General features: G+C 46.0%; 1 protein-coding gene across 2 annotated transcripts in view; it reads left to right on the plus strand.

Annotated features, from left to right (window-relative positions):
• Positions 1-11,537: 11,537 nt before the first annotated feature.
• The window catches only part of ACE (angiotensin I converting enzyme), a 79,373-nt gene continuing 72,694 nt past the window's right edge, over positions 11,538-18,216 (plus strand). Inside the window, exon 1 of one of the 2 annotated variants that reach the window (XM_029573561.1) lies at positions 11,538-12,429. In XM_029573561.1, the coding sequence (XP_029429421.1) occupies positions 11,698-12,429 (732 nt within the window). In that variant the 5' untranslated portion in view covers positions 11,538-11,697. Of the gene's footprint in view, positions 12,430-12,574; positions 12,822-18,216 lie in introns of those variants that run through there. The other variant, XM_029573562.1, reaches the window with a different exon arrangement.

Raw genomic sequence — 18,216 nt, forward strand, 5'->3', positions numbered from 1 at the left:
TTTCCACTATTTTTCCCGGCACTGAAGTCAGGCTCACTGGTCTCTAGTTACCCGGATCGCCCCTGGAGCCTTTTTTAAATATTGGGGTTACATTGGCCACCCTCCAGTCTTCAGGTACAATGGATGATTTTAATGATAGGTTACAAATTTTAACTAATAGATCAGAAATTTCATTTTTTAGTTCCTTCAGTACCCTAGGATGCATACCATCCGGTCCAGGTGATTTGCTATTCTTTAGTTTGTCAATCTGGCCTACTACATCTTCCAGGTTCACAGTGATTTGGTTCAGTTCATCTGACTCATCACCCTTGAAAACCATCTCCAGAACTGGTATCTCCCCAACATCCTCATTAGTAAACATGGAGACAAAGAATTCATTTAGTCTTTCTGCAATGGCCTTATCTTCCCTAAAGAGCCCCTTTAACCCCTCTGTCATCTAAAGGTCCAACCAACTCCCTCACAGCTTTCTTGCTTTGGATATATTTTAAAAAGTTTTTATGAGTTTTTGCCTCTACAGCCAACTTCTTTTCAAATTCTCTCTTCACCTGTCTTATCAATGTTTTACACTTAACTTGACAATGCTTATATTTTATCCTATTTTCTTCAGATGGATCCTTCTTCCAATTTTTGAAGGATATTTTTTTTGGCTAAAATAGCCTCTTTCACCTCACCTTTTAACCATGACGGTAATCGTTTTGCCTTCCTTCCACCTTTCTTAATGTGTGGAATACATATGGACTGTGCCTCTAGGATTGTATTTTTAAACAATGTCCAAGCCTGTTGAACAGTGAACACTTTTAACTTTTGCAGCTGCACCTTTCAGGTTTTTTTTTTAACTATTTTCCTCATTTTATCAAAGTTTCCCTTTTTAAAATTTAGTGTTAGAGCTGCAGATTTACTAATTGTCTCCCTTCCAGTTATTAGTTTAAATTTGATCATGTTATGATCACTGTTGCCAAGTGGCCCCACCACCTTTACCTCTCTCACCAAATCCTGCGTTCCACTAAGAATTAAATCTAAAATAGCTCCCTCTCTTGTTGGTTCCTGAACCAATTGCTCCATGAAGCAAACATTTATTACATCCAGGAACTTTATGTCTCTAGCAAGTCCTGATGTTATATTTACCCAGTCAATATTGGGGTAATTGAAATCTCCCATTATTATTGCACTGCCAAATTGGTTTGCTTCCCTGATTTCTCTTAGCATTTAATCATCTGTCTGACCATTTTGTCCAGGTGGACGGTAGTATACTCCTATCACTATACTCTTACCCAACACACATGGGATTTCTACCCATATAGATTCTACTGAGCATTTAGTCTCTTGTATGATCTTTATCCTGTTGGACTCTATACCCTCCCGGACATAAAGTGCCACACCCCCACCAAGTTGATCCTCCCTATCATTGCGAAATAATTTGTACCCTGATATAGCACTGTCCCATTGGTTATCTTCCTTCCACCAAGTCTCTGTGATGCCAATTATGTCAATCTCATCATAGAAACATAGAAACATAGAAATGACGGCAGAAGAAGACCAAATGGCCCATCTAGTCTGCCCAGCAAGCTTCACACATATTTTCTCTCATACTTATCTGTTTCTCTTAGCTCTTGGTTCTATTTCCCTTCCATCCCCACCTTTAATGTAGAGAGCAGTGATGGAGCTGCATCCAAGTGAAATATCTAGCTTGATTAGTTTGGGGTAGTAGCCGCCGCAATAAGCAAGCTGCACCCATGCTTATTTGTTTTACCCAGACTATGTTATTAGCCCTTATTGGTTGTTTTTCTTCTCCCCTGCCGTTGAAGCAGGGAGCTATGATGGATATGCGTGACGTATAAGTCTTCTCCCATGCCGTTGAAGCATAGAGCCATGCTGGATGTGCATCGAAAGTGAAGTATCAGGCCCATTTGGTTTGGGGTAGTAACCGCCGTAACAAGCCAGCTACTCCCCGCTTTGTGAGTGCGAACCCTCTTTTCTTCTCCCCTGCCGTTGAAGCAGAGAGCTCTGCTGGATGTGTGAAGTATCAGTTTTTCTTCTCCCCTGCCGTTGAATCAGAGAACTATGCTGTATATGCATTGAAAGTGAAGTATCAGGCTTATTTGATTTGGGGTAGTAACCGCCGTAACAAGCCAGCTACTCCCCTCTTTGTGAGTGTGAATCCTTTTTTCCACATTTCCTCTTGCTGTTGAAGCTTAGAGCGATGTTGGAGTCAAGCCTGTGTATGTTTATTTAATAAGGGTATTGACTCCAGGCAGTAGCCATCATTCTGGCGAGTCACCCACTCTTCATTGGCAGCCTCTTGACTTTATGGATCCACAGTGTTTATCCCACGCCCCTTTGAAGTCCTTCACAGTTCTGGTCTTCACCACATCCTCCGGAAGGGCATTCCAGGCATCCACCACCCTCTCCGTGAAGAAATACTTCCTGACATTGGTTCTGAATCTTCCTCCCTGGAGCTTCAAATCGTGACCCCTGGTTCTGCTGATTTTTTTCCTTAGGAAAAGGTTTGTCGTTGTCTTTTGATCATTAACACCTTTCAAGTATCTGAAAGTCTGTATCATATCACCTCTGCTCCTCCTTTCCTCCAGGGTGTACATATTTAGATTCTTCAATCTCTCCTCGTACGTCATCCGATGAAGATCCTCCACCTTCCTGGTCGCCCTTCTCTGTACCGCCTCCATCTTGTCTTTGTCTTTTTGAAGGTACGGTCTCCAGAACTGAACACAGTACTCCAGGTGAGGCCTCACCAAGGACCTGTACAAGGGAATAATCACTTCCCTTTTCTTACTCGATATTCCTCTCTCTATGCAGCCCAGCATTCTTCTGGCTTTAGCTATCGCCTTGTCGCATTGTTTCGCCGACTTCAGATCATTAGACACCATCACCCCAAGGTCCCTCTCCTGCTCCGTGCACATCAGCCTTACCCCCCCCATCGAATACAGTTCATTTGGATTTCCACTCCCCATATGCATGACTTTGCACTTCTTGGCATTGAATCTCAGCTGCCATATCTTCGACCACTCTTCCAGTTTCCTTAGATCCCGTCTCATTCTCTCCACTCCTTCCGGCGTGTCCACTCTGTTGCAGATCTTAGTGTCATCCGCAAAAAGACAAACCTTACCTTCTATCCCGTCCGCAATGTCGCTCACAAAGATATTGAACAGGACCGGTCCCAACACCGATCCTTGCGGTACACCACTTAAAACCGCTCTCTCTTCAGAGAAGGTTCCATTTACCATCACACATTGTCTTCTGTCCCTCAACCAATTTGCAATCCAGGTCACCACCTCGGCACTCACTCCCAAGCTTCTCGTTTTATTCACCAGTCTCCTGTGCGGAACCGTATCAAAAGCTTTGCTGAAATCCAAGTATATGATATCGAGCGCTCTTCCTCTATCCAATTCCTTGGTTACCCAGTCAAAAAAGTCAATCAGATTTGTCTGACAGGATCTTCCTCTGGTGAATCCATGCTGCCTCTGGTCCATCAATTCTCCGGACTGTAGATAGTTCACTATTCTCTCTTTCAACAGTGACTCCATTACTTTTCCCACCACTGAAGTGAGGCTAACCGGTCTGTAGTTACCAGCCTCCTCTCTGTTCCCACTCTTGTGAAGCGGGACCACCACCGCTCTTCTCCAATCACTCGGCACCACTCCCGTTTCTAGGGATCTATTGAACAGGTCGCACAGCGGTCCCGCCAGCACATCTCTGAGCTCCCTCAATATCCTTGGATGAATCCCATCAGGCCCCATGGCTTTGTCCACTTTCAGATTCTTTAGCTCTTCCCATACATTATCTACTGTAAATGGATTTTCCTCTGTTCCGCTTCCCTCCAGTTTCTTGTTGTGTAGAGATGGTCCTTCTCCAGGGTCTTCTTTAGTGAACACAGAGCTGAAGTATTCGTTTAATATTTCTGCCATTTCTTCGTCTCCCTCCACACATTGATCATTTCCACCTTTCAATTTCACTATACCACTTTGGACCTTTCTCTTTTCGCTGATGTATCTGAAAAATGTTTTGTCACCATATTTTATCTCCTTGGCAATCCTCTCTTCTGCTTGACTTTTTGCCAACTTGATTAATTTCTTTGTCTCCCTCAGTTGATACAAATATTCTTCTTTGTGGTCCTTCCTTTGGGATCTTTTGTATTTCTTGTATGCAGTTCTTTTAGCTTTAATTTTGTCAGCCACCTCCTTTGAGAACCAGATAGGTTTCATTTTTCTTTTGCTTTTCTTTACATTTCTAACATATAGAGCAGTTGCCTTGGCGATTGCTCCTTTTAGATTGGTCCACTGTTGATCCACATCTCTCTCATTTTCCCATCCATTTAGTTCTTCCTCTAGGTACTTCCCCATTTCCTCAAAGTCTGTGTTTTTGAACTGTAAAACTCTGGTCTTTGTGCTCCTTTTCCATATTCTTTTAGTGATATTAAACCATACCGTTTGATGATCACTGGTGCTGAGGTGGGCGCCCACCTTGACATCAGAGACGATTTCTCCATTATTGAGCACTAAGTCAAGAATAGTTCCTTCTCTCGTGGGTTCCAATACCATTTGTTTGAACAAAGATACTTGCATGGCATCCAGTATTGCTCTACTGTTTTTAGATTCTGCAGATGGGATTTTCCAGTCTACATCTGGCATATTAAAGTCACCAATTATCACCACTTCCCCTTTCTTACCTATCTTATGGATGTCTTCAACCAGATCTCTGTCCAGCTCTTCCTTTTGGTTTGGAGGCCTGTAAACCACTCCAATATAAATGGATGCTCCATCATCTGTTTTTAGGTCTACCCATAGTGCTTCTTCCTTGCCCCAACTTCCTTGCAGCTCAGATGCTTGGATATTATTTCTGACATAAAGAGCCACACCTCCCCCTTTTCTATCCACTCTGTCCTTCCTTAACAAATTATAGCCTGGTATTGCCGTATCCCAATCATGAGATTCTGTGAACCATGTCTCTGTGATAGCAACGATGTCCAGTTCTGCCTCTGTCATTAGGGCCTGCAGATCTGGGATTTTATTTCCCAAACTATGAGCATTTGTAGTCATAGCTTTCCAGGTACTCTCTTTACGGTTATTGCTTTTCCTGTACTCCTTATGAGACTTTAGTTGAGATTTGTTATTCACTTTACTCGTTCCTTTTGCAGTTGTGCCATTGATGACAGAGTTATCCATCTCAATGTTTTTCTCTAGAATTTCTTCAGTTAATATAGGGAGGGCTTTATGTTCTTGTTGCATTTGATACTGTGTGTGTCTCCTTGTTACAGGTCTAATTCTACCAGAGCCCACTGTGATCCTGTTTTTTAATGATTTACTTGATGAACTGATTGAGTGGGGGGGTATACTTGTTGGCTTCCCATCTGTCAAGAATGGGTGACTGTGGGACACATGTGTTATCCTACCTGAGTCTACTGTATTTCTTTTTCTTGACTCCTGGTTATTCTTTGGTGTTGGGGAATTATTTTCTGAGTAATGCAATATGGGTGTAATTCTTTTAATTGAAGCTAATTGAGCTTTAACCTCAGTCAGCTCCGTTTTCAAAGAAGAGAGCTGTGCACAGATCGGGCAAGCTCCAAGTCTCCAGATGCTTTCCCTCAGAATAAAGGCACTACAACAGTTGCATTGGATAGTTCTCATATTGGTTAAGTTTTGGATTGGTATGTCCTTAGCTGTTAACTTACTAATTGATCTTGTTGCTAATGCTAATTTAGACAGTCTATATTAGTAATCTAATCCCAGGGGTGGGTGGGTAGAGGGGTAGGGTAGGAGGGAAACAGTTGAACCTGGGACAAGCAGGACACTTTCTGGAACTTTATTAGTCCTTTAGCTATTAAAGGACCCCCTCAGCACTTCTGTGCCAATATTAACCAGATTATTAAAGAACAGCTATACAATAATAGAAAAGCAGGTATACTGGATCTTAAAAATAACAGTTTGCAAGCAACAATTACAATTATTGTATAATAACAGACCTAGAGAAAGGTATAAAACACAGAAGTTCTACTGCTCAGAGAGCCCAGATTTTAGTGCAGCACAAAGTATCATTTGCTGCTATACACTCTAACTCTCCCATCTTACTTCTTAGACGTCTGGCATTGGCATACAGACATTTCAAAGTGTGGTTTTTGCTTGTTTTAACAACCTGCTTTTCAGTTGTTTGGGATAATTTGGAAATCATTAGCTTTGGTGATTTTTTACATATAGGCATATGGACTATGTTTGCTTTTAATGGAACCTCTCTGTTGGGATGCCCTAACTCTCCTGTTTCATTAGTATCCTTCAAGGATACATTTCTCCGAACCATGCACTGCTGAGTAACTGTCGGTTTACCCCCTTGTTCTAATTTAAAAGCTGCTCTATCTCTTTTTTGAAAGTTAGTGCCAGCAGCTTGGTTCCACTCTGGTTAAGGTGGAGCCCATTCTTTTGGAAAAGTCTCCCCTTTTTGCAAAAGTTTCCCCAGTTCCTTACAAAGCTGAATCCCTCTTCCCTGCACCATCGTCTCATCCACGCATCGATGGAGCTCTGCCTGCCTCTGGGGACCTGCACGTGGAACAGGAAGCTTTTCAGAGAATGCCACCCTGGAGGTTCTGGATTTCAGCTTCCTACCTAAAATCCTAAATTTGGCTTCCAGAACCTCTCTCCTGCATTTTCCTATGTTGTTGGTGCCCACATGTACCACGACAGCCGGCTCCTCCCCAGCACTGTCTTTAATCTTATCTAGGTGACGCGTGAGGTCTGCCACCTTAACACCAGGCAGGCAAGTTACCAGGCGGTCCTCACGTCCACCAGCCACCCTGCTATCTACATTTCTAATAATCGAATCACCAGCTATGATGGCCGGCCTAACCCTTCCCTCCTGGGCAGTAGGCCTGGGAGATTTGTCCTCAGTGCAAGAGGATAATACATCACCTGGAGAACAGGTCCTTGCTACAGGATCACTTCCTGCTACACCAGGGTGATGTTCTCCTACTGGGAGACCTTTATGATCCAAGGCAGCACTGGGGCTGCCAGACTGGATTTGGGACTTGGCTTCTATGTCCCTGAAGGTCTCATCAATGTACCTCTCTGTCTCCCTCAGCTCCTCCAAGTCTGCTACTCTAGCCTCCAGAGATCGGACTCGTTCCCTGAGAGCCAGGAGCTCTTTGCACCGAGTGCACACATACAATCTCTCACCAGCGGGTAAAAAATTATACATGTGACACTCAATGCAAAAGACTGGAAAGCCTCCCTCTTGCTGCTGGACTGCTGCCTTCATCTTAGTTTTATTGAGTTCCTAGTTAAGTTTAGGATACTAAGGGAGTTGGAATGAGAGTACTTTAAATTTACACGTGAATTTACTAATTAATCAGCTAGTGTCCTACAAGTGGATGATTAAACTTTCAATAAGGGCTGGTATAATAGTATGATTTAGATAAGACCCTGATTGATTTTTAATGAGAAAGTGTCTTGTGCCTAAAAATCAAGGGTTGAGTGGGTGGGAAAGACAGACACTAGAATTAACTATCTCTGGCTTGCTTATCACCTCATACACACAAACTCTAAAGAATATATCCCTTAATTTCACCTTTCACCAAACTTTTATAAGCCCAAAAATTTCTGAAAACTATACTTACCAATCCTCTTAAACCACGGTTAAATTAATTTTCACTCAGTTAATAGAAGGGTTTGAGATTTGCGCACCATTAGGCGCACGCTTCTGGTCCTCCGCTACTGCAAAGGGTGCGGGGCCTCTGGAAGCTGGGGCTGTGGAAGTCAATCCCTGGATCACTTGTGGTGACCTCTGGACTCCTCTACCGGGGGATGCTGGGAGCAGTATGCAGATGAGCCTTCCGGTCCTCCTCTACTGCAAAGGATGCGGGGCCTCTGGAAGCTGTGCCTGTGGAAGTCAATCCCTGGATTGCTTGCAGTGACCTCTGGACTCCTCTCCCGGGGGATGCTGGGAGCAGTATGCAGATGAGCCTTCCAGTCCTCCTCTACTGCAAAGGGTGCGGGGCCTCTGGAAGCCGGGGCTGTGGAAGTCAATCCCTGGATCGCTTGTGGTGCCCTCTGGACTCCTCTCCCGGAGGATGCTGGGAGCAGTATGCAGCCGAGCCTTCCGGTCCTCCTCTACTGCAAAAGGTGTGGGGCCTCTGGAAGCCGTGGCTGTGGAAGTCAATCCCTGGATCGCTTGCGGTAACCTCTAGGCTCCTCTCCTGGGGGATGCTGGGAGCAGAATGCAGATGAGCCTTCCGGTCCTCCTCTACTGTTACAATAGTGATTCCAAGTGATTCATTACACTCATATCGCTTGTCTTCTACCTATCTACTGATAATAGGTACATAAAATATATCATCACTACTTTTATATACTGTTTTGTTAACTCAGGACTGAAAGCTGTAAGCAGAAAAAGTTGACGGGGGTGTTTGCCAAATTATAAGGGGGCTGCGATTTTTATTACAAAACATGAAACATACACAACTTATGGCTTGTTTATGCAGCATCATTTAATGTGGTGCAATGTAAGTTTGACACAAAATACAAAACATTTCAATAAAATTCTATAATGTCCGATGAGAATCGATGTAAATCTTCTGCATTTTATGTCAATTTTATTCACTGTTTTTTGTATCGAATACGCCATCTGGGTGAATAATTTGAACTAACCAAAGAAGTAATCGTCGTACCTTGTATGGGTTATATAGGCAGGCGTCTGCATTTTGCGGGCCGGGTCAGGTTCAAAGTATTTCAGGTAGGGTCGGACAAAAGAACTTCGTGGGGCATTGCGGGTCCCGCGGGCTGAAAAACATTTTACTGGTTTTGGTCTGTTTTATTTTGCTTCTGGGTTCACTCTTCGCAAGTTTAAATACGGCTCGAATAACTGGCAGGGATTACATATTAAATTGAAAATTATCAATCAACTTTTGAGCGGGAGGGGCGTAGAATTGTGCTTTGGCCCTGCTTGGATGACACTCTTACATTGTATTTGACGTGGTTTTCCTTATTGCTATGAAATAAATACCTCTATGGACATGTATTGAACAGAATTGTATTTTGTTGCCACACATTTTTCTTTGTGCATCACTAAAGAATGACATCTACTGTTTGGCTCAAGGGCACACTTGTGCCTCTCAGTTAAGAGACCCTCACTGTAGTCATTGGGCATGATGGATGGGGAGCTTGGCTGCTGGATTAAGTATGAGACTTTTAATAACCAAGAAACAAGATTAAAGACCTGGGATAGCCTATCAGTGGAGGTGGGCAAGCCACGAATTGTAATGGGATTTAACATACTTGGATCAGCTGTAGAGGGAATTGGTAGGAACAAGCTTGAAAGGCTGAGTAAAAGACGTGTAGGGGAGGTGAGCAAAGAGAGAGATGGATTTGGTTTAAGTATGGAAATGTATATTATCATCTACCCAAAATGCAACTGGGCAGGCTGGACAGACCAGTTGGGAAAGGAGCAGAAAATGGCTGAGAGCAGAGAGCAATTGACACTGATAACTCCAAGGCTTTTTTAACCTGCAGGAAAGGTCACGCCTTCCTCTGAGCCACACCAGCAAGTTTCTGCTTTAAGTTATTTGAAACCATAGTGCAGGCCAAGGTGGCGGGACTGAGGAGGACTAACTGCCCTAGTCTCTAGGATGAGAAAATTGCATGTGAATTGTAGCCTGGGTTGTGTGCGGTGTGTGATGGAGAAGTTGGGGATTTTGCAAATAAACACACAGACTCCGGGCCCCCTCCTAACCCCTACTCCCACCATCCCACCCAGAACCCCCAGTGCCACCAGGAACATGGTACATTCAGTTAGGAGGGGGCCTGGAGCCTGCATGTCATTGGCAAAATCGGAGTGGGGGCAGGATGGGGAGACTCGCTGGGCAGCTGTGGCCCACAACGTATTGTAATCCTTTTTGGGGTCTTGGGGAAGGGGGGGAGGACTGATGGGCACTATGCCCAGCATCATATCTAGTTTTGTTTTGTTTTTTTTTGGGGGGGGGGGGGGAATTGGGCTTACTGGCCCAGAAGGATTTCTTTTTAATTTAGCTGGCTATGTTTTGAATGTAGCCAGTTAAGATTGAAGTTATCAGCGTACATCTACCCTGCTAATTTTAAACCTAACTGGTTATATTGAAATATAGCTAGTTAGGTGTAAAAGTTATCTGGGTAGCGGAGAATATTCAGCAATCAGCAGGAGACTTGTCCTGTCAAATATATGTGACAAGTTATCTAGGTAACTTTAACTTTTCTGCTCACTGGCTCACTGAATATGGACAGGAAATATTAGACCAGCTCGTCTTTCATGTTCATAATTGCCCTGCCCTGTGAGTGGGCACTGTGAGCAGCTGTTCAGTTTCCAGAGCAGCTGTTCTCTCCACAAACTGGTGCCATCACTGAGGTCAGACCCCAAGCATGAGCACTTGATCAAATCTCAGATCCACTTCTGGAAGGAAATCCATGATTAATTAGTAGCAGCCCTAAATGAGTCCATTCACTGACCCTTGTTCTGGAACACTTTCAAAGCCCTCTCTCTGTGCTGGGCGCACTATTTTGTGCAGATGAGGATGAGAGACCAGGGCTGTGTTAGGGAGAAGATTAAATGTGTCACATTCAAGCAGGGCCGGCTCTAGGCTGGCTCTCTGTGCAAAAAGTAAATTGTCACCCCCCTTGGAGATTTCTCCAGCACAGCAAGCCCACCCCTCCAATCTTTGGCAGTGGCGGAGAGTCGGCACAGTTTACCCATCTCTCTTCTCAAACCCCCACCCCAATTCTCCCAGCAACAGTATCCCCTGCCCAGCATCTCCCCCTTTCCCCCTCTCCCCAGCAGCAAGCCCCTCTCCCTCTCCTCTAAGTAGGCTGATGCTTCACCTACCACCGTGGAGAAAAGCCTCATTCCTCCTGAAGAGAGCCCCCTAGTCCCCTGTCTGCAGACAGGATGGGAGGGGGCGGTGCTGCCCCCTTGACCATGGCAGCCTGGGTGGCCACACGTCCCAGCCCCTGCATTCAAGCCTCTTGCCTGTAATCTATGTGGCTGATCGTCAAAGGAAAGTGGGTTCGTTTTGCTTTTTAAATCTTTCTATTTAATTTCAAGTATGAGGAGCTGCTGGAGGCTTCAGGCGTTTCTTCCTGACATCAGCACAGCGGCCTCCCTCGTCCCTTGTTGCGGACGTGAAGGTCACAGGAAGGATGCACGTTTGAAACGGGACGAGGAGGGGAACGGCCATGAAATCCAGCAGCCGTGAGAATGGGAGGGCATGGAAAGCCGAGATCCCCCTGCAGTACCAGCTTCCAACACTGAAAGAAAACTTTGTGCCCCGGAATTTTACAGAACTAAGCCCTAAATATGTAATTTCCCCTCTGGAGCGAGTTTCTTTTCATGTGCTAGGCACCTTCCTGTTTGCGCCTCATTTACCAAGCATAAGATAACGCCTCGCTGGGTCAGACCGAGGGTCCATCACGGCCAGCATCGTCTCCGAATGGGAGGGGATTGCTCAGGTGACTGCCGCTGTCCCAAGGGGATACCTGGATTGAAGAAAACAAACCACCCCTGTCGGGTTTGGACTCTCTGAACCTGTAGTGTGGGAGCGCACCCAGACCCAGACCCCCCCCCTCCCCCGCCTTCCAGAAGCAGTGCCCGATCGCCATGCGCGTCCTGGGGCACCCATGCCAACTGTAAAGAGCACGGAAGTCTATTCCGCTTATAAAGGGGGGGACCCCATGCATGCACGCCCACAAAGGCAACCCACACGTTCAGGAGGAACGGAGGCTAAAAAGCAAGAAAGACGGCATCAGAGCATCACATGGGATTCGCCTTTCAAAGCATTCACGAGGACTGAAGTCCATCGTTATTAGCTCGCCCAGGAGCTCCCACTTTTCTAGCCATTTCTCCGCTCCCTCCCTTCTCCGCTCTCCGAGCCGCAGCCCCTGGCGTGTGAGGGGTGGCTCGGGGCTACCATCTCCCCCCCCCCCCCCCCCTGCCAGCACTAATCTCTCCCCAGAGGCTGCAGGCTGGGGGCCAGCGGGATGGGCAGAAGGAGGGAAGGCAGCCAGCCCGGGGCAGACTTTGCCCCCTTTCTGGCTTGAGCGCGCAAGTCCCCTCTTATCTGGTGGGCAGGGTCTGCGCGGAGCTTCGCCGTTTATAAAGCGCTCGCAAGGCGCAGAGGAGTTTTCTTGCCAGGGCGCAGCGAGGTGGGGGTGGGAGTGGGGGAAAAGCCCCTTGAGTGGCAAAACCATGCGGTGCCCGGGCTGTGCCCTCCTGCTGCTGCTCCTGCCAGCCGCTGCCTTCGCCCTGGACCCCTCGTACCAGCCTGGCACCGCCTACAGCAGGGACGAGAGCGGTGCCCAGATGTTCGCCAGCGACTACAACAGCACGGCCGAGCTGGTCCTCTTCAAGAGCGTCTCTGCCAGCTGGGACTACAACACCAACCTGAGCCCGGAGAACCAGCTCAAGCAGGTACCGCCTTCCGGGGAGCGCCTGGGGTCCTGGGAGGCGGGGGGCAGAGAAAGGGGAGCACCCGCAGGGGGCACTGGGCGCAGGTCCCGTTCAGAAACAGATTCTGCCCTAGGAGAGCCTCGGGTCATATTGTGTCTTCCTGTGCCGATTCTTTGTAAAAGCTGAAGAGGACCTGCTTTCTGGATTCCCTCACTCGCTTTTCACCACCCCCTCCTCCTTCACCGCTCGGGGACCCTGCCCGGGTCGGTGGGGGTTGGAAGGAGGGGATTCTCCTCCAGAGAGAGCAGGTCAGGATGGCAGGACCTGGGCTGCAGACCGGACCACGGAGCCCGCTGTGCTTCCAGCCTTTAATCGCACGGACGGAAGGGACAGGGTGAGAAGCTGCAGACGAGGTTTGTTGTAATTGAACCAGGAAAGGCTCCCGGAGATGAAATCCTGAAAAGCTAAATTTGAAATAATCCTCATAAAACGAGGATCGTACAACCCAACCCTCCGACAATAGCTTCGGCTACAAAACGTTTTCCTCCGTGGGAGTCATGGCCCATGTGGCAGTATTGGGAAAGGGACTAAGGGGGAGAGGGGGAACGCAGACACGAGACCTGGGGAGGAGGGAAGGGTTTCCTGCTGAAGAGGGAGAGGGTTGATCTTTGCCATGGGTTGGATAAAAAAAAAAAAGCAGCTCTTGCATCTATCGATCTTCCATCCAGGTCTGTCCCCCAGCTGGGCCCCCCCCCATCACTCTGTAACATTACAGGAGTCTCTCTTACTCGGGGGTCTCTGCTCTACCTCATGCCAGTCAGATGACTTTGGAAAACTGATGTTAAATCTGCAAGCAAAAAATACTTGCACTCTGTGCACAGTTTTGAAAGTTGCTGAAAGCATAAACATCCTGTTATCAAGTCCAAGTCAGGGAGGAAATAAGCCAAAATAACTTTGCTAACTCCTTTCCCCTATTCCACTCACAAAAGATGCTTACATCCTAAAAAATTCCAAAAGATATGCTTTTAATAAATAAGTATAAGTCTTCTGTTATTGAACTGCAGTTTAAAAAAAAAAGTCCCATTGATGTAAAGATAATGTGAATGAAATACTACATTTCCCACACTCTTGCAAGTTTCTAGCCTGAAAAAAGTAATTTCTACAATAACTGCAAATGACAAATACCAGGAGGGCTGGATATAGAAGCACAAATGGAGAGAGAGAGAGAAACAAGTAGATAGCTTACAAAGAAAAATAGACACTGTATATATCTTTCATTCTGAAGAAATGGTAGTTTCCTTTTGTTGAGTACAATGGAAAATACAATTAAGGGTAGAGTTTAAAAGATCCACGCATGTGTCTGTCTCACTGTGCACAAAAATACATGCTACTTTATAACCTACGCACATAGGTTATCAGCTACTCTTTATGTCTGCAGCTGTACACACATATCTTATGTGTGTCACAGGAGTTGGGGGGGGGGCGAGAGAGAGAGAGAGGGAGGGGGGGAGAGAGAGGGGGGGGGAGAGAGAGGGAGGGGGGAGAGAGACTTTATAGGGCTCAGTCTGATTATATATGGGGTGAAATAAAGTAAAACATTATTTAATGATAAGTGATGAAAAGGAATTGATTTGTACAGTGTAGCTAGCAGAGACTGCAGTGTACAAATCAACTCCTCTTATTATAATTTTCATCCCTTACAAAGTCAGAAATTCTTTAATGAGGTCAATTTTACAATAGACACCTCTGAATGTGTCTGTAACACCACCCCCCTAACCCCAACTCACCTCCCAAAAACTCACCCTGAATCAAAGTGCCCCCCCTTACAATGGTCCATATATAGAGTAGCAGACGGAGCCCTATAAAGAGTCAGTCTCTCTCTCTCTCCCTCCCAACAAGGAGCTGTGGCCATTTTTGCACACAAGGCTTTTTATAATCTACCTTTTAGTGATTGATCTCAGCCAGTTATTCCATACAGTGTATGTCAAACTACATCAACTGCAGAAAATTAACTATTTGTACTGTAAAAAAACCCCAAACAAAACAGCTCTTAGGTGAATGTGTTTAACTTATCAGCACTTTTAGAGTGTAGATATTAACAGATGCAATGCATACATACCCCCAGCACTGTGTGTCCTAGGGAGATATATCATTCATTGAACGGCTTTCTCCTTATTTGTTCCTATCTGCCAAAGGTCGCCTGGCTCTTTGTTAGAAACAATATGCAGTCTTCAGCACTAGGAATAGTGCAAAAGAGGATAGCACTATGCTCGCTCCCCTTATGCCTCAGGGCTGGCTTCTTTAGTCCTATTTTTATTTGACCTGGCAGTTTCTCCTCTTTAGGACTTCCAGCCCAGTCAGAAAGGGCCTCTGCTGGGCTGCAGCACCATGAGCCTTCATTCGCAACCTCCTTACTTTTAAAACTTTCCCTCGCCCAGCCGTTGCAGTGATAGCCTCAAATCATAATTCCCTCGAGTTCCAGCTTGTGGGCATCGCCGCAGAGCGATGGCTGAGACTCCCTCCCCTCAGGGGGTTGTGAACACTGCCTCCGTAGCATCCCGAGCCTTGGCTGGCACAAAAACAGAGCCCAGGGCTTCTGCACAGCACTGTGGCTGGGTGGCCCTATTTCTGTCAAGCTCGCGCCTCTCAAAAATAGAACCTGAAGTTTCTCTTGATCAAATAAAGATTTGGGAATTCTTTTTTTCCTGGTTTTCTTCTGTTCTAGCTTTCACATTCATTTTTACTATTTTGTGCCATTGCCCTCTCCTGCTTTTAACTCCATTCTTCTGTTATTTGTCTTGCCTTTTCATGCTCATCTCTTGTGTTTTCTTTCCTATTTCCTTCTCCTTTCTTTCTTCTCATCTTCTTGTCTCTCTCTTTCTCAGGACAATTTTCGCAGCCACTTAAAATGTCTTAGCTGAAAAATGCCCTTCTGAGAGCGGCTAACAGTGAGGCAGATTTTCAAAGGGTTACGCACGTAACCCTTTAAAACTCCTCCTGCGCTCGCCGAGCCTATTTTGCATAGGCTCCACGATGCGCGCAAGCCCCGGGACGCGCGTATGTCCCGGGGCTTTGAAAAAGGGGCGGGGTGCCGGTCCGGGGGCGGGACCGAGGCTTCCGGCATGGCAGCAGTGCCGGGGGAATCGCACACCAGCAGCTGGTCGACACGCGCAAGATACGCCTGCCAGAGGCAGGCGTAAATAGGACAACAAAGGTAGGAGGGGGATTTAGGTAGGGCTGGGGGGCGGGTTAGATAGGGGAAGGGAGGGGAAGGTGTGGGGGAGCGGAAGGAAAGTTATAAAATTGGGCATAGATTGGTGCGTGCTGGGTTGCGCTCACAAATCTACGCACTCACGTAATTCTGAATATCTGGCCCTGTATGTGCAGGCTTCCTCAGCAGGCACATATGAAGGCAGTGGAGGAAGAGGTGATCCTCTGACTTGTGTTCAGGGCAGTGCGTCTGGATGTACATTTGATTTTCAAATCAAAGTGCTCTGTTTTGCCCCCAACTTGGCTGCCCGACAAATAGCAGGTGCAATGTATGTGGACCCTTCTAATGTATTGCTAATTTTCAAAAAGAAGCAACACTTGTACTTCTTCTTTGAAAATTTGTCTAAATTACACGTGAAATAGTTCTTACAGAAATATTCTCTTGGACTCCCCTTATTGTTTTCTGAAGCAAATTTAGAAATTCTGATCTCCCAGACTGGCACTCAAGCAGTGATATGGAGTTGGAGGGAAAGGGCTCAGAATTCTCTACCTCACAGCAGACCCTCTCTTGAAGAGAATGGGTTGGTGAGAGTCTTTCCATGGAGTAAATCCTCAGTTGGGTGAGAGTAGGTCGAGTTGGATTTGTGGACGGTGGAGTTGATTCAGATTGCTTCAATTAGATCTAAATTGTGTAACACTACAGTGAACCTGATGGCAGATAAAGGACTACAAGGCCTATCTAGTCAGTTCACTTGCTTTCCCAGTGCAATGCTGTTGACCCCAGAAGATCTGTGGTATGCCTTTCACTTCTGGAACATTTGTAATTGGATCCATGTAGAGTAGATCTATAATTGATCTGTAAGGATGGATCTTGAGTTAGAACTGTGGGAAATGGATCTGTAATAGGATCAGTAAAAAGAACTCTTTGACAGAAGGGTGGTGAACAAAGTTCACTCTAACTTTCTCTGGGCTACGTGTGTCCAACGTAGTGCACAAATTTGTGCAGTGTTCTTTGAAACATCATTCTATTTTCCTTTGCCTGCTATGTTTTCCTGTGTGCAGGTGCACATGATCACAGCTTACAGGAAGCATTAGTGGTGAACCATCTTCATCTTGTGCTCTGTAAATTGCAACATAAGAGATGGGGGTGGGCCTTCAGTGTTTCTATAAATGTTTACATCGGTCAATTTCCATTCAGCTTCTTTAAACAAAACAGTCTATCCCAAAACACAATATGGTTACATTTGCAAAATCTGAATCCTTCTGACTTTGCTAAAAATGTACACAAACTCTGGGACAATATATGTAGGATAGCAAGTTTGCTCATCATAAACCATGTTTTCTGTAGATAGCAGGATAAATTAGCCATTACATGTGGGGTGACAACAACCAGTGCCACCGAATGGATTAATCTTTCTTAGCTAATACAGCTTTAAGCTCTATGGAGCATGTGCAGGAGTTCCCACATGGGTGCTGCCTTGTGAGTTTCCTCAGTCTATATCATAGCTAAATCTAGCTAGGTAGTTCACTCTCTCTCTGTACCTCAAACTCTCTTAGAGGAACTCAGCAAAGTTGTCCGCTCTCCTCTTTGCCTTGCTATAGAGCAGGGTTGTCTAATTCCGGTCCTCGAGGGTCACAAACTGGTCTGGTTATTAGGATATCTCTAATGAATATGCATGAGACAGATCTGCATACGATTGAGGCAGTGCATGCAAATTTATCTCATGCATATTCATTAGGGTTACTCTGAAAATCAGATCCGTTTGCTGCCCTTGAGGACTGCAGTTGGACACCCATGCTCTAGAGCCCTTAGCTGCTAAAATTAGAGCTAGCACTTTAATTAACGGCCGAATTTTAAACTGGTCACGTGTGTAAAAAATGAGGGTTATGCGCATGGCTGGGCCTTGTGCACACTGCACACATTTTCAAACTGGCCCAGCCACGCACGTAACTCCTGTTACGCGCAGAAGGGCCGGTGATGGCCATTTGCCACTGTGCCAGGGAAGTGTGCGCCGGCAGTCAGCCCGCATGCGTAAGTTGCTTCTGCTTTGACGGAGCAGTAAGCAATGAAACAAAAAATAGGAAAGGTAGGAGAAAGGGTTTAGGGGTGGGGAGGAGAGGAGAGGAGAGGAGAGGGGAAGAGGGAGGGAGTATGGGTAGGGGGTAGGGAAGTTCCCTCCCAGTCCGCTCCTTAATTGGTGCGGACTGGGCGGGATTCGGAGAGGCCCAATTGTGTCACCACTCCTAATCTTACAAAATTGGTCCACCCTGTGCGCACAAGCGCGTGCGGATTATAAAATTCGGCGCACATGTAAGCGCGGCCATGGGATTTTATAACATGCATGCGCCGGCACTCGCAAGTTATAAAATTGGTGTGCCCATGTGTGCGCACTGGGAAGCACGCGCACCTTTTAAAATCTGCTCTTCGTGTTTTCATGGTTCTGTAGGGGGTGAGCATAAGACTGCACTGCATGCAGACAATATCTTATTGTATGTTAGAAAGCCAACACTGTCCTTACAAGCCGTATTAAAATATATTGATGATTTCATTAGATTCTCAGGATATAAGCTTAATGTGTCTAAAATAGAAATACTAGA

Source organism: Rhinatrema bivittatum, chromosome 12 (assembly GCF_901001135.1).
Source record: "Rhinatrema bivittatum chromosome 12, aRhiBiv1.1, whole genome shotgun sequence".
NCBI classification, from domain to species: Eukaryota; Metazoa; Chordata; class Amphibia; order Gymnophiona; family Rhinatrematidae; genus Rhinatrema; species Rhinatrema bivittatum.